General features: G+C 41.9%; 1 protein-coding gene across 2 annotated transcripts in view; it reads left to right on the forward strand.

Annotated features, from left to right (window-relative positions):
- The first annotated feature begins 4,781 nt into the window (after positions 1-4,781).
- The window catches only part of LOC124155915 (tetratricopeptide repeat protein 28), a 115,163-nt gene continuing 103,758 nt past the window's right edge, over positions 4,782-16,186 (forward strand). For both annotated transcript variants that reach the window (XM_046530134.1, XM_046530135.1), the window contains exon 1: positions 4,782-5,328. In XM_046530134.1, coding sequence (XP_046386090.1) covers positions 5,296-5,328 — 33 coding nt within the window. In that variant the 5' untranslated portion in view covers positions 4,782-5,295. The remainder of the gene's footprint in view (positions 5,329-16,186) is intronic.

The following is a 16,186-nucleotide window of genomic DNA, read 5'->3' on the forward strand; positions in this document are numbered from 1 at the left end:
GTTCACCAATTTTTTACGATAATTTTTAATATTGCTCTGTCCGTAGATTAAATAAGAAAGAGGCATGCATTTATCCCGTGCACAATTGGGTATTCGAGAAATAAACTATGCCAGCTATTTTCATTAAAATTTAAAATTATGCTCTTCAAATTGTATCTTAACGATGTCTGCAACGAAAATCGGCTTTTCCTGGCACATTTTCTGCAAATTGCATTTAAAAGCTTGCATTTTTATTCAGCGTTGCACGGAATTACTTGTCTAAGCATCGGAAAAATTTTGATTAGTGCTGACATTTAGACAAAAATGTGATGTGACGCCATAAGCCTCATGATAAAAGCACAAACTGAAATACTCCTTTTCCCCTCGTATGTTTCGCGTGATTTGCTTCTGTATAAACTTTTGCGAGCGATTCATTCCCTCCATGAGCGGTACCGGCTGAACAGATCAATTGACCGAAACTTTAATGATTTCATAAACTCGTGAAGATTGGGCGGCAACCTTCTTTTCAACATATGAGGGAATGACTATTTGAAGAAGATTTTTTTTCGTCGTTACTATCTTTCCCTTCCTTCTGGTGGATGGATCCCAGTAAACGACCGCATTGGTGTAAGTGGGCGGAGAACAAAATGTTATTTTTTTTTGTTGCCTAGTTTACGTCGCGCGCAGTTCTGGCTAATCATTCTCTCTCTTGTGGCTATTTCAGATAAAAAGTAATTCAACTTACTTACCCAAAGCACTCTACTTTATTGTCTTTGATATAAATTAAAGCTAAAAAGGTAAATTCAAACTCTCGTAATGAGTTTTCAAATTCTATCATTCGTGGGAACGAATGAACTCAATCCATGGTAACGAAGTGCTCAAGAAAGGATCATCTTTAAGAAAAAGTCTTCGGCGCCTGATTCATTTCCTTTAATTGAGGTGGGAATCTAGATTCATCCACTTTTGAATGCTTCAAGGTGCTGTAGTATAAATATGAAAATATTTCTATTCTCTCATTAGATTTCTTGTAACAATCAGTAAAATTAGATTTACAAAATTAATTCTGCCGATGGCTAGCCTCTTGTTAAGGAAAAAATTTCCAGAAAATAACTTTAAATTCGAAGCATGTCTCGGTGTTTAAACAGCTTCATCAGTGCGGCGAGGTTGTCTGTGTTTTAGCCACGATGACGATGATGTATTAACTTAGAAGCATTGAAATTTGACCAAGTAAAATTAAGATGTACTCAGTACTCTGTAGATGATGTAGTAACATACACGGGTCGAACCAAAAGTTACCTTTGTTTAAAATTGCACCTAAATATTTCAATATGGAACAATTCTACTCTATCTCGCTAGAATCCTCTAATCTCACAAAGGTCTAGTCCTTGAACGAGTGCACCTCGGGGACTCGAGCCCGGGTCCAGTGAGCTGGAAGTGGTCGCGTCCGCCATCGCAGAGACCCCATCTCCTTGGGAATTCGGGCCGCTTGTAATGACGGCCCGCTTGCCGCCTCCGCATGAGCCCTGCTAGATTTCGAGGCAGAGATAGCGTCGCTTGTCTGGTCCGGACGCAGCCTTGCTCTTACCGTGGTCCCATGGTCACGCTCCCTTCTTCTTCCCTCCGCGACATCTGTGCATCTTCCGGCTCGGCAGCACTCGATGCTCCCGCGAGCATCTCTCCGATGGGCGTGCCTTGCATCCAGATCTCGGCAGTGGAGTGGGTCCACCTCGGAAGGACCCGCGTGTGCTGAGAATGCATGCCTTCCACCCGGAGGTACCAGCCTGAAAGTCTAAATAATTCACTGTGAAATAATAACTCTATCATGGGCGAGCATGAGCCCCGAGTCGGAACTCTAAACGTCAGCAAAAATTTAGTTTATCCATATAATTCGCCGGGAAAGTATCAAATCTTTATTCAGGAAAAATCTGGTTTCCAACATATATTTATTGAAAAATTTCGCTGCAATCCAGGCTTCGAAGAGGATCTTCAGCATCACGCCTCAACAGGTCTCACACCATAAGGCCAGGAAACCTAAGTCGTTGTGAGGTTTTCTAGTAAATATATGTGCAAAAGCAAGGCTATTCATATTATTTCATAATAATTAGTTATTACCACGAAGCCACGTAGGAGACAACGGAATTTATCTGAAATTAGTTTCAAACAACATAACGTGACGTAAAATTTCATGATACTGGAGAGGACTAAGAAGGACCACCAGCAGGCCCACATCAACTTAAAATGCCATAATTCGACTTTGATTGGCTCTGAGTTGAGTTTGTTGAAAGTTTATCCTCAAATTCTCCAATAGCAAGAAAGATAGAGAAAATATTCGGGTGGGAAGTGACGATCTGCGGATCAGAAACATGGGACATTGCAAGATTTGATCATAATGGACATGAACCGTTGGTGACGTGCTGGCGGCTGGTGCTGAAGATGAAATAGATGAATTAGGTGCAAATTGGGGTGTTTCCTAAGAACTTGAGAAGAAAGGAAAATGCGGAGTGTAACCCAGTGTTTAGGCCATGTCAAAAGACAATAGAAATGACCTATAAAAAATAAAGATATTATGAAATTTTTAGCCTCGGTAAAATCATTTATGGGAGGTATGTTGAACTGAAGAAAGAATTACTGCAGGAATATAATTTTCAGAAGTGAAAAATTTGTAGGAATTGTACTTCATACATGAAATATTAGCGCAATATTAACGCATTCCATGCTCAGTACTCGCTCCATCCATACCTTACGTCTTCTCCGTACCTCTTATAGCTCACATTCATAGTGGTGAATAACTTACTGAATTTTGCACCCCCATCACTCCTCCAAGTTTCTAGGCACTCCTACAATACCTGCTTATTGAACCTTTTCGTCCTCACCTCGAATTAATTAACATCCCGCGTTTGCTAGTGAGTGACGCTATTAGTTTGACGCCCAAGCATTCCAAGACTGGTCCCCCGTCTTCCGTCAGCAGTCCAGCAACTGACGTAGCAAACACTCCCGCCCAACGGTATACCCCTTCCATCCGAGAAAGGAAATCACCGGGTAATCAACAGTGGTCTTTTCCTTCCGCAATCTTCGAAAGAGTCGATTGCCTCTCCTTTTTTTTCAAGCCTCCCGTTCCTCTCCTTTGTCCCCTTATTTTCCTCGGCGGGGAATTATTATGCTCACACCGTGGCCAGCGCCCTCCCCCGTCATATTTTTATGCCAACGCCGGCTTTTAGGTTTTTGTCCGAGGCGGAGAGAGTTGAGGTGGTTGGGGTGAGGCGGTGCTATTTTTGGGCGGATGACCCCCAGTGGACCCCGTCCGCGCCACCGCAGTCTTTTTTTTTTCATTACGCATTACCTCGTTAAGGAGGATGGGGGCCGAGGAGATGAGTGCCGTAATTGGTTTCGTAAAAAGGATTAAGCCGGCCGCTTTGCAAGGTGGAGAGTTATTCCGCTGGCCCTACTACCAACTATTAGTTCACGCGACGACTTAACCAAGGTGTCTAACATCTCTACATTTATATAATATTCTTTTAGCTACCTTTAGGGTCTATGGTGAATAAGGTCTAGGGTGAATATTCACCATCATGTACCGCTATTAATATCATGTACATACAATATGTAAAATATAATATACCTCACCGGTCAGATTCAATAAAAAACTATTACCGTAATTAAAGGTAAATTTCATTAAAGGATAATTAAAAGGAACAAAGCTCTGCATTTGATAGAATCAGCTGGAAAATATATTTTTCTTAAATCCAATGCAATCTTTTGCACATCTTTAAAAATCATTTTGTCTGCACTCTTTCTCGGTTTTAGTATAAAAACAGAAATCATATTGTAAAGTCTAGTATAAGTATTTTACAATAGTCGAACGCATAGCTTGAGATCAGAAGAACCACTTCCGCTCAAGCAGTCGTCTGTCGTCGAGAATTACTCGTTTAAAAGTTTCCGTTATCATGTTGGAATTTTCAGAACGCATGCAACAGGCACTTGTTGACTCATATTTAATCTCCAATTGGATCATATTTATTGATTAAATTCGAAGATGTAGAATATTCAACGTGGAGCCATAGGTAAATTGATACAAAAGCCTATCCCATATGCTCCGCAAATATCAAGGTGAGAGCGCAATTCTTTAACGAGTAATACGTGACGAAAAAAGACAAAATTCGAGAAGAAGTGTTGCGTCTTCTTTAGCGAGATCCGATACGAAAAGTTGTAATCATTCACTTCGAATCTCAGTCACAGGGGAACCCCCAAAATATTCCATCGAAACTATCCGAGCCTCTGCGGGAATCTAAACCCGGGCTCCGAAGGAGAGAGAGAGAGAATAAGCCAGCACTCATTACCTTCGCACCGATCCCTTTTCTTGCCGGTCGGCTCTGCGGGGTGGAGGTTCGTCTCGGGGGAGTGCGTAAGGGAAAGGAAAAGGGATTCTTAAGAGAGAGGGAAGGGTGAGGGGGAGGGCAAAGTGGTGGAGGGGCACTCTACAGTGGAGACTTCAGGTGGAAAGAAGGCTGGGGTGGAATGGGGCGGGAAGAAGGAGCCTCGAAATTGGTATGGGCGGGGCCCCGCAGCTGTGTAGTAGAATAGCCGATGCTCTCTCTCTCTCTCTGCGTGCGTTGAGGGTACCCGATGGTGGGGATAGTCCGCCGTCCGGAGGAAGAGGTAGGAGGAGGAGTTGGAGGAAGAGTCGACCTGCTGGGTGGGAGTGTGAGAGAGGGGGAGAGGGTTGGGGAGAAGTTCGGGGGGGAGAGTTCTTGGCAGCCGCCGGAGATTCCTCCTCGCGGCGGCAGTCACCCGTAGGCCGGCTTGCCGTGAGGTTGTGTTTCTTAGCGCGGTGGTGCTGGTGGGACGGTGAAAGGTCTCTCTCTCTCTCTCTCTTTGGGCGTCCGGAGATATTCCCCCTTCGTCGCCTTCTCTCTCTCCCGACCTGTGTGCTTGCGTTCCTTCGCTGGGGCGGCAGGTGCGCCCGTCCATGCCGGACCTGCTACCCGTATATCTCGGCGGCGGCGGCTCGCCCCTCGGGAGCCCGCTCTCGCCGCTCGCCGGATGATGCCCCGGTCGGCGCCCCCGTGATCCGGACGATATCTTTTGTTCAGTTCCTCTCTTTTTTTATTATCGTGTGCGGGATTTGTTTCGGAGGGGGTGGATCTGTATCTGGGCTGCTGGTCGTGATCCAAAGTGGACGTCTTTTAGAAGGGGACCGGGTTCTGTTGAGTCCTTAACCCAGGTCGACGATGTTTCGGAAGCCGGTAGTTGGTGTGTGCCGCGGAGGTGTTGGTGGTTCTTCCGTGTGTTGATTGTGATTGGGCGCAGCCACCAGCCATGTGGATTTACGAGGATATTTACGGGGACACGGTGAGTTCAAGTGCTTCCTTATCACGTGTTCTGTGCTTTCCTCGGTGTGAGGTTGACCTGCGATGTGCCGATCGAGCGCCGACCGGCGGGCGCATATTTGTGTTAACCGTTTTGGGTTCGTGGAAGGAAATTTCAGGGCACGGCAGTGGTTTTCCCGGATAAACGTATCACTAAATGCCTCTTGTTATCTTTAATTTTCAAAACTCTCCACGCATTCCCTCTTCTCTTCATTAAGGTGTTTTATTGTGAGTATAACGTTTTCTGTGGATGTAGTGGGTCTCAGTGTCCTGCGTTTACGTGTTCTTAACGGTCGATTAGCGAATTCTATTCGTACATTGGTACTTAATTAATTCTTTTTTTAAACTTTTACCGTCACGGAACCTTAGTCATGAGTGTTTATCGTAACCATTGGGCGATATGAGTCCTATATTGAATTTCACGAGGGTATGTACAGTTGGAGAATTACTAAAATACGGTTAATTCTGGAGTAGCTATGACCAAAGTACATTAAAGAGCTGGAATGGCATCTTTATTTAGGCGTTTCCGTCGCGTCTCTCAGAAAACTTACATTTTTTAGCATGTTACTTAAATTTAACGCAACTACCTCTATACCATTTTGTGTGCAAGGTGTAAACATGGACTCAAATGGACTATTTTTACGCGTCGAATATAGCCGAGTATACCGAGAAGCCAACGGAGTGGTATCGTGTGAACTCCCCGATATATTTGTCCCCATTATATTACGTGCGAATGTTCCGCCACTCTTTCTCGCATCTACCCGGGTGGGTACGTGCATCTTGTAAACGCGACTTCACTCTCTCCCTCTCCCTCACCGAGTGGATACTGGCTAGGCTTTGTACGACGAATCTTGGTCAACGCGCTCTCGGAGACTTGCGCATGCGAGTATGACTCAACGAGATTGCAGCTCTCGAGTACGGCCACGACCTTTTCTCTCTTCGCGGTCAATATCCCGCTGTCGGGTCACCATGTCGAAACATACAAGTGCGAGAGGGGTGGTGATCCACCTTGATACGGTGTCTCCGTCCCTCTCCACGAAAAGCTGTCCTTTCTAGTGAGATAAACCCGATGGAAACTGTATATGCCCACGCGTTCCTACTCAGCTCTTAGATTCAGATCTTAGATCCTAGTTTCCGATTCAACATTATACCCTACTCCGTGGTTGCCGTAACCCAAGAATTTTTGTGCTCAAAGATAGAAAGAGCGTAGAAAGTTGGGCCCCACGGTGATACCTTTGCGTTCCGGTTACCTGATTTAGGGATTAAATGTTGAATTATTTTAGTCGCCGAGTGTGGAGTCACTGACGTTAGGTTATCAGTTGAATAATTCATGTTTTCTTAGAATGTGGTTATGTAATATCGAAGCATATCCTTTGGGGGCACGGCTTCCAATTCTCTGGATGTATGGGTTTGCCGTCTAGTGACCAACGAGACAAATTGAATTGAAAAGCAGTCGGAACTATTTCTAAATACTTTTTCATTTTGAAAGGAAGTCGGTGAAATTATATTCATGCCTCTTAAATTACTTAGATATTGACTATTTCCGACAAATTACGACTGAAACTTCCCCACGCTGTTGAAGTAATTTTTTTCGATCTGTCTTTCTAAAATTCTCCTTGGAATCGTGCCCGATTGTTTTTGTGTTCTGAATGGCTTCAAGGTTTGCGATACATGGGTGAGTTCAGTCACCCGGTTGCGAACAGTGTCTGATATGTTGTGATGGTGTACTTTACTATACTATAGGGATTTCGTTATATCCATAATAGAGGATTTTGCTCTATGCATCACAGGTTTGCCGTCCAAGATTCCGTAAATAGTTTTTATTTAAGCAACAGATCCTTAAAAAGTACCCATCGTTCCACCCTTTCCATTAAACGGCTGTAAATGGAAGGATTATAAGATCAACAGTAGAACTATGTGGTGATGGCCACACATGAGAACAACTGATGATAAGGTAGGGAACGGTTAAGTAGCGAAGATAGGCCTAATTTATTTTAAAAAAAGGGAATAAATCCCATCCACCAAAGAACATTTCTTCATGGACATACATTTTAGATGGGCATTATTTCCTTATAAAAGAGGAAGTAATTCACCTAGGGAACAAAGAATATTTCATAACAGCGGAGATTTCGTATCATTCGTACTCGATACATTCGGGAAAATTAACATTAGCGATCATAGGAATGTCCTAGGGACCGGGAACTCACCTCGTTATAGGCGGTATTTCGTTTTATGCGTGATCGTCATCAGGGAGTTTTACTGTATATCCTCGCAACGTTCTCTGACCCTTAGCGAGAGGTGCATCAGGAGCCAAAGTTAAGTATGCCATAACGCAAACGGTTCATTCAATCCCCGTCCTGTGCATGACACCGTTCAGACATAGGTCTGATAAATCTCCCTCTCCGAGTCCGAACCCGGGCCCTCGGAGAGGAGAGACCAGCTCTCGAGACGCAACGGCAACTGGATCTCTGGTCTGCTTTGTGTCAAGGAAAAATGTTGGGACCGCTTCTTGATCACGAAAAAATTTTAATCACATGTTGTGCTTCGTCGTAAAGGCAACCCGAAACCCGTGTCCGCAATGTGATGATTAATGGAGAGGCTCGCGTGATGGGTTGACGGAAGGGTGGGGGAGGACTCGTGGCCGAGATGAACCTTTGATGGGCTAGGAAAAGGCTCTTGGTCAGTAGTTAGGCAGTTGGCCGTGAAGGCTCCCAAGGCCTGACCCTCCTATCGCACATGGTGTCAATGGATACGTAATTACAATCATCACTGCTGTGTGCTTTTTCCCCCGACTTACTTCTAATTATCCTAGCCGAACTGTCGTTTACTGATCTTTTAGCAATTTGTCGTCGTCAGAACCGGCGATTATCTATGATTATCCGTCGTAAGTGATTGATATATTCTAGTTTAATTTTCCACTTTGAGCAATATTTACGAAAAAATACGTGCGTATAAGTCTTAATGTGGCACACATACATATGTTGCCGGTAAATCATGAAGCAATCGCCCATATTACAATCAGACTTACAAAAACAAAAAACAAGTACTTTACGGCCGCAGTTAATCTCACTGTCGCTCCTGCCTATGTTGGTTACGGAACTCAAATTTTGTAAACGATACAATAATTAGCGGTAGGGAAAACTCCTAGATGCTATTCATAAACCTTTGTACTCGAAAAGTATTGGCTGAAAAGTCAGTGGGGAGTGAATTTTGTACGCAAACATGTGTTAAAATATATTTTTGTAATTCATTCACGTGAGAAATGCCTAGCAATTTAAAGATAACTCAAATAAAGCAAAGATTAGCGGAAATTTTTTTCTAAAGAATCAGATATTGCAATGGAATCACTTATTTGAATGTTTTTAATATCCTCTTTATTGCAAAACATAATCGACCAAAATCCCAACGCTTCCGTCATGGGCAATTTAGGAATGTTTTAGCTTGACACTTAAAATGAGGATTGACTGAAAATTCGCCTATCCAATCAGAAATCACGGTGAAATATTAATTGATTAAAGTTGGACGAAAATGTGCAATTATAATTGTCTGCAACAATTAATCTTTACAGTTACCATCGGGAACACATTGTATATCTACTTCAACCTACTTTATCATTTTCAATCTCACAATTACTCTGAGGTAAAATATCATCAAATTAACTTATTCAAAATTAATTACCCTTACTTGGGATGTATTTATCTAGTTTTATTCATATCCTCCTTACTGCAAACACAAACGACCAAAATCTCTACTTTTCGGTCATGGGCAATTTAGATTGTTTTTCTAGCTTAACGCTTTTCCTGTAACTTATTTAATTTCCTCACAGATTCAGATGTTTTCCGGGAATCTATGATCGTTCTTCTCATTCTCTCCCTCTCTCGGTCATCATCCCGAAAGTTTGCTCAACCAATTTGTTTTCTACGGGCGAACATGACCGCGGCGGAGCGTCTCTAACAACTCCCCATTTCATTTTCCGAAGGGGGCCAGTCATCGGAGATTAATGGACCGACCGAGGAAAATCGCCTTCTCTATCCTCACTAAAAATTCCCTAAATTTATCCCCCACACTAATAGCTCATGAAGCATTAATCACCTCTTCGGCAGCGAAGAGAATTATACACTGTGGAGGAAGAAGATGCTTTTTCCGCCGCGAAGCAGTTGAACTTTGAAGAAAGAGTGAGTTGAAGTTCAGGTTCGAGTGTATGGTCTTCGTGCACACATACCTCTCTCTCTCTCTGTCCGTGGCTTTTTAAAAAAACGGACACTACTCGAGTCGGTTATTAGGGCGAAACCTGTTTCCGTTAAAGAGCGTTTAATATAGCGCTTACCCCATAGCATCCGTCCTTTTGCGCCGGAATATAAAACGATAATACACACACAGTGGACGTATTATATCGATGGGCTCGGAGCCGAACATCTTCCAGGTCAGAAGGATGACTGGTGGAAATATTGTGATGCAGAGGCGTAAGGGGGGGTGCTCATGCCTCCACCCCTCACCCCCTCTGCCCCGAAATAAAGGAAACTTTTTAAGTGTCTACCGCCTGCCGCTTAGAGCTATGGTAGTACTTCCTACGCAGGGTATTCCAAGAGGAATCTGCAATACTTCAGGAGGTAGTTGGGGAGACAATTTTAAGCATTTTGTGTTCATAAACGTGAAATGGCAACTCCTTAGTTTCTGAGCTATGGTAACGCAAAAATATTTTGGATGTGCTTTGCAGTGGCCGTGAAAACAGTTTTTCTTGCGTATCCAGCCTTTTCGACATTTTATTTACTACTGTAGGTTTTTGAAGACTTTAAATAATTAAGGTTGGAAGAAAATGTGCGATTTTAACTGTCTGAAACAATCACAAAGTGGTGAGATGATTCAATCGTATTTTTGATACACGCTCAAAGCTTTCGTTAAATTAAGCTCAAAAAATTCTATCTGTCACATGCGCTATACAGATATATCTATTTCAACAATCTTACTTCATTGATTTTTTTCAATCTCAGAAGTGAGGTAAAATATCATCAAACTTACTCATTTAAAATTAATTAACCTAAAAAGAAATTTATCTTGCCAGCCCCTCAAAGATATTACCTGAAGACTCTTATGGTGTACTGACATTTCTCCTTCACCAGACCTTTCTCGAGTACCTTTCGCATCGCTGGGATTAATTTCAGGCACCCGAACCCAGATAACACATTAATCCTTTGCTATCGATTAAGCAACTAGCTCTCACGAAAACTATTCCGATAAATGAAGTGTTTTATAGCCATATATTTTTATCACAATCAATGTTCCTTGCATAATTTATTTAATTTAATATTTTGCTGCAAATTAGGAAGATGATAGCGTGGTGGATAAGCTGTTAATCCAGTGGTCCCGAGTTCAAATCCCGAGAGAAACTTTCTTTCGAGGCGGCCTTGGCCCTCATTCTGATTGTAAGATAAATCACAAGCCTGTAACTTAGTGCGGGGTGAGAGATCCCCTCACACATTCATAACAATTTTGGGATTGAATCAATGGGAGATGAGCACCAAGTTTTCGGTCATTTTCTGCACTTTTCATCATTTTACGCCATTCCCGGATGCAATTGATTCTCGCTTGTGATTGAGTTAGATTCCTGTGATAATCTTGGGGAGGAATGGTGGACCATTGATATATTGGGGAGAGAATATCGGCATACTAGAAGCGAAAGCTGTCCTAATTTCACCGAATCAGCGATTCTGCGTGCGGTACTTCTCCTCAATGCCCTTTGAAATGTCTGTCTAATGAGTATGGCTGAATCCTGGAAGGCTTGGCTTCGTGCCAAACCAAACCTTGAATGCTTTGTGTACGAAATTCTACAAGTGAATGCACTTATCTCTATGAGTGCTTACAGAGCACTGTGAACGTGCCAATTATTCAATTGTTTTTCTTTGAAGAAAATTATTTCTACATTTCAATCGTAGTATGCCTGTAAATTCGTAATCATTTCCTGAAGTCAATTATGAGTTAACAGACCCTTAACTTAAGCTGCAAAAAAAAATTTTCACTTATTTTTGAATGCATCTTTCATCCCTTACAATGGATTAACATATCGTGATGATGATTCTTCATGGTCATTATCGTTTCTTACGACGATCCATTGTTTTGTGCCACTATTTGATTTTCATGCTATTGCTCGAAAATTCATCGGTCCTTGTTTCAATTTATGGTCATTTTTAACATCTCTACACAGTAATTGTCGTAAATTTCCTCTCTTCTTAACTCCTTTCTAATCCATTTGAGAAAGTGCATGAGTTCCGCACCCTGGGCACATACACAGTGAGAATACCGGGAAGAAGGAGATGCGAGTACTCGCTCCATCCATACCTTTTGTCTCCTCCGTATCTCACCTAGCTCACAGTCATCGCCTTGAATGACTCCCTGACTTTTGTACCCCCAGCTCTCCTCCAAGTTTCTAGGTACGCCTAAAAACACCCAATTTTCGGATTCACCTGGAATTAGTTAGTATCCCATTTTTGCTCGTGAGTGGCTCTTGAAGTGTTATGCCCTTGCATCCCATGAATGGTCCCCATCATCATTCAGTACTCGCTCCATCCATACCTCCTGTTTCCTTCGTACACGAGCAGTGGCGGATCTATGAGGGGGGCTATGGGGGCTATAACCCTCCCCCCTTTGGTATCCAATTTAAACTAGATAGAAAGGTAATTTTTCCAATCCCCACTACTGCTGGAATTTTAACTCCCACTTGGCCCCCCCTTGGTCCCTAACCTGGATCCGCCACTGCAGTAAAAACTCATTCCTCATTGAGAGGGATTCCTATCAATTGGGTATTTACCCGGCCCAACCCACGAGATTGGGGACATAGCAGAAAAACAGGGAGGGAGTTTAGGCGACACTCAGTGCGGAAAGTAAACCCTTTCATTTCCATTTCCGATGCAGTGACGAAATCAGTAGCGAGTAAACCTGTTGGCTATCCATCCTCGCCTCCCCTCGACCCCTTCCCTCTGTCAATGTTAATGGATCTATTCCTCCTTTCGCCATTGATATCTGTGGAGGAGAGGAAGCCACCCAGTGCGGGTCGGACTCTGTCTTCCACCGTCGTCTCCCCGCGCCCCCTCCTCGCCCTCCTCCGTGGGAGGGATTCGGGTCTGGACTGAAAAGTTATGGCGATGCTTCCTCTCTGAAAGGCGGGAGAAAGGGGAGACTCCTCCCTCCCCCCGCCCGCTCTTCCTCCTTCTTCAGTCTCTCTTTTTCTCAACTCCCCCGCTCACAATACTCCCTCTTCGATCTAAAGTTATGTCCCCATCCCTCCCTCCCCTGATGGTGTTTTACCTTGATTATATCGATGCTTTCATTTCGGATTTCCAGCCTAAAGTTTCTAAGGCTCCGAGAAAATGTGGTTCCACACTTTTCGAAAGTGTGACCATGTATTTATCACCCTACTGTCCGGTCGTAATTTTTCTGAGTGGTATTCCGAAACTAGAAATGGATGTAATCCATGATTTAATCGAGTACCTTTCCTCTTGCTTACAAATCTCAAATTTATGCCCATTTTTGGGTTCAAGTACCAAACCTTAAAATTTTATTTTAATTTTGTAAAGGATTATTGTTGCATGGAGTTTCCATCCTCTTTTTCAATCCAGTAACGGTTTATGCTTATTCATGAATGCAATGATAGTTAATTGCATATGGAACCTAATGGAATTCCTATCCTGTTGTTCTTCTGACTTCTGTCACCTATGTTTAAAATCTTTGCAGGATCGGTATTTTCGATTGATCTAAGGGATTTTAATCTCTATTTTTATTTTTTATTTTACGAAAACCATAGTTGAATAATTATTCTTTTAGGTCATCAGTTTAGCTGACCGCTATTCTGATCTATCTCGCTGTGATGTAACCTCTAACATTCTCAGGTTAAGGTTTACGACTGTATCATTTTTCGGTCAAAATCAGATCAGGAACCGAACCTAATAGATTTTTGGCCCTAAAAATAGATCAAAAGAAGGTCAAGTTTGGGTCATGGAGAGGGCAGGTTGTGTTGCAAGCTTTCCCCTTGACCTGTGGCTCAAAGGACATACTTGTGTCTCCATCATAACTTTTGAATAATCCCCAGACTTCTTTTTGTGTTTGTTATTGAAAAATTAGCATTTGGAATCGTGTTAGAAACGGCTGTTCTGTTCCATCGGAGGATTAGAGCGGTAGGAAGGAAATGAGGTCGATGGAATCATCGCCTGCAGCTAACCTCCGGATCCTCCCGGTAGTAGGTCTGGTAACTTTCCCCGATGCCTTGAATCGCTCTCTTTTAATCTTTATAATTCCGAATCGAGAACGTGTTTTGGTTCACAGTGCATGTTTAACGGATGCCTTTGCCATCCAAGATGTCTATCACTCGGTCTATTTGACACTGTTTTGAAGCCACAACTGAGTCACAAAATATTCATTCGGTTTTCTAAGTCGTGATTGACATGTCCTCGATTCTTCTTAATTCCTGTTTAGCTTAGCCAGCTATATTCATACAAAAACATTTCCTTGATACATAATCAGGCGCTTCTCTTGAGGAGAATATTCAGTTGAAATCTCTTGCGCAAGCTTCGTTTCCATGTGTAGTATTTCACGAGCACAGAAACGGTGACCAAATAGAAAATAATAAGGATTAAACTCTGCTATAGATTTTTATATGGTTAGAGCTAAAGAGCAAAACTACATCTCAAGTGGTCGTTGTATTTTACCTTTTTGACGATACGAATTACTCATAGTTGAGGCTTGGAATATTGGAACTGTCGAAGCTTAATTACATTAACCAATATTTTAAACCTCGATCAACATTTCCCTGCGTGTTCCATTGTAATCATTTTACATCTGAGAAAATTCTGGGGTAAAATTTTGAGTTAAACTTGAGGTACAAGCAAGTGCTGCCTAAGGTGTGTAATGTACATAAAAACCCTGGAAATATGGAGATGACACCATGGTTTTAAGATGATTAATACGTCAAGAAAATTGACTGGTCTAGTGGTGGTGAATTGTCTTTGTAAGGAGTAGTGGTAATACTACTTAAATTGTAGAATGCGGCCAGTGATAACAAGGAGGGCTAAGTTTTATTTATAATTTCTGCCATTATTATGTTAATATAATTGCACACATACCATTCATCCGTAAGAAGTCATGCAATAGTAAATATTATGATTTCTTCCGACCATTACAGCAGTATTTACCAAGTCATCAAAGGAAGCATATTATACTCTGATAGCTGTATTTTCAGGAAGATAATATGTGGATCTTTGTTCAGTTTGGGTTTATGCCTTCATCGCTAAAGGTACAAAACCCGAACTTTGACCCTAGTAGTACTCTCCTCTGGCCGCCAAGGCTCCTCTGGTGAATACATCTCTTTGGAGAAATTTGCTTCTTCTTGATTTCCCCAATTCGTATTCTGAAACTTTGTCCCCAGAGGCACTCTCCTGTATGCTGAACTAGTATTTCACCATTGGCTGACTGATAACTTTCTACTTTCCCTTATGCATATGCGACCACCTCGGCGAAACTGTTTGTGGTCCTAGGCTTTATGTTGATTTCATTCAAATGAGCCAACTGCAATCGATAGAATGGGATTGGTTATCGTGAAGAGGACTGTTGCAACTCGTGACTGCCTCTCCTCAGGGTATTCAAATGCGAGATGCTCGAGGCATTTGCCTCTTTAAAAAAGTTGCTGCAGAATGATTGACAGTCGTCAGCTGTCTCATACTGTTAAGTGCGCTGGGCTCTTGGCTCAGCCGTACATTCCAATCAATGATGTTTCCGTCAACTTCCGTGCCGAAATGATTTATAATTACTTCTCTTGGTTTTAATTTGATTATTTTTTATGAACTTTTCTTGATTTTGGCTTGGTTTACGTAATCTATTCATTTAATTTTCTATACATCGAAAATATCTTAAGTGACTACTCCTTAAAGTCCTCCTTCGAATATTAAACTGCTTAGCTCTTTGTATCAAGATAATAGTATGTACTGCATGCTTAGTTTTTGGAATCATCTCCTCTTACTTATTAATTTAAGGAGAATTTTGCGTATCGCTAAAGTACGTCCAGTTTGACATAATTTGACTTGAACGATAAGTTGTTCAGGAATCAATACCTTTCATCCAAAATAAAAAAAACGATGCTTCAAGTGATATACCTGAGATTAACGTCTATATTTTTGTTACGAAAAAAATTAAGCTCTTTTCCAATGTTCTATTACCGAAGTACCTCAGGTTTTACATTAATTTCAAATGTTACTGTTGCCCAAATACTTTTGGCGTAGAAACTATTCCATTTAGGGGTAAAGGTGCACGTTAAACATTTCCTGAGTATTTTTAGTGCGAGAAGAGTGAAAGATTTATTTAATTTTGGTCACTTATTCCTTGATAGCTATATGTTGATTTTATGTGCTGGAAATCAAAATAAAAGCGTTAAATTACCTTTGTAATCCATCAGATATCTGAAACAAAGCTCTTAATACATACTACATAGATGGAAATTAGTATTTGTTTAAATAAAAATAATTAGAATTCACGTGAGAATTTTATGTGGTATGCGACAAAAAAAATCGCTATCTACAAGGCGTTCAGCCTACAATCAAGCATGAAATTCACCATGAGCTCCTAGCTAAATGTGATTGTTTCCCTCTTGAATTATACAAAAGAGGATCCTCCAGAATGCCTCTAAATTTGCTGTCACACACCGCGCATTTAAATGGGTTTGCAAAAGTCGCCACTCGTGTCGCTGACGGACGAAGTGATCCGAGTCTCACGGGAAAATAAGGTATAATTAGGGGTGTCAGCCGAAATTTATACACAGAGTGATTGTGATCTATCAAATTCATAACTTTTCTATGCTA

Source organism: Ischnura elegans, chromosome 3 (assembly GCF_921293095.1).
Source record: "Ischnura elegans chromosome 3, ioIscEleg1.1, whole genome shotgun sequence".
NCBI classification, from domain to species: Eukaryota; Metazoa; Arthropoda; class Insecta; order Odonata; family Coenagrionidae; genus Ischnura; species Ischnura elegans.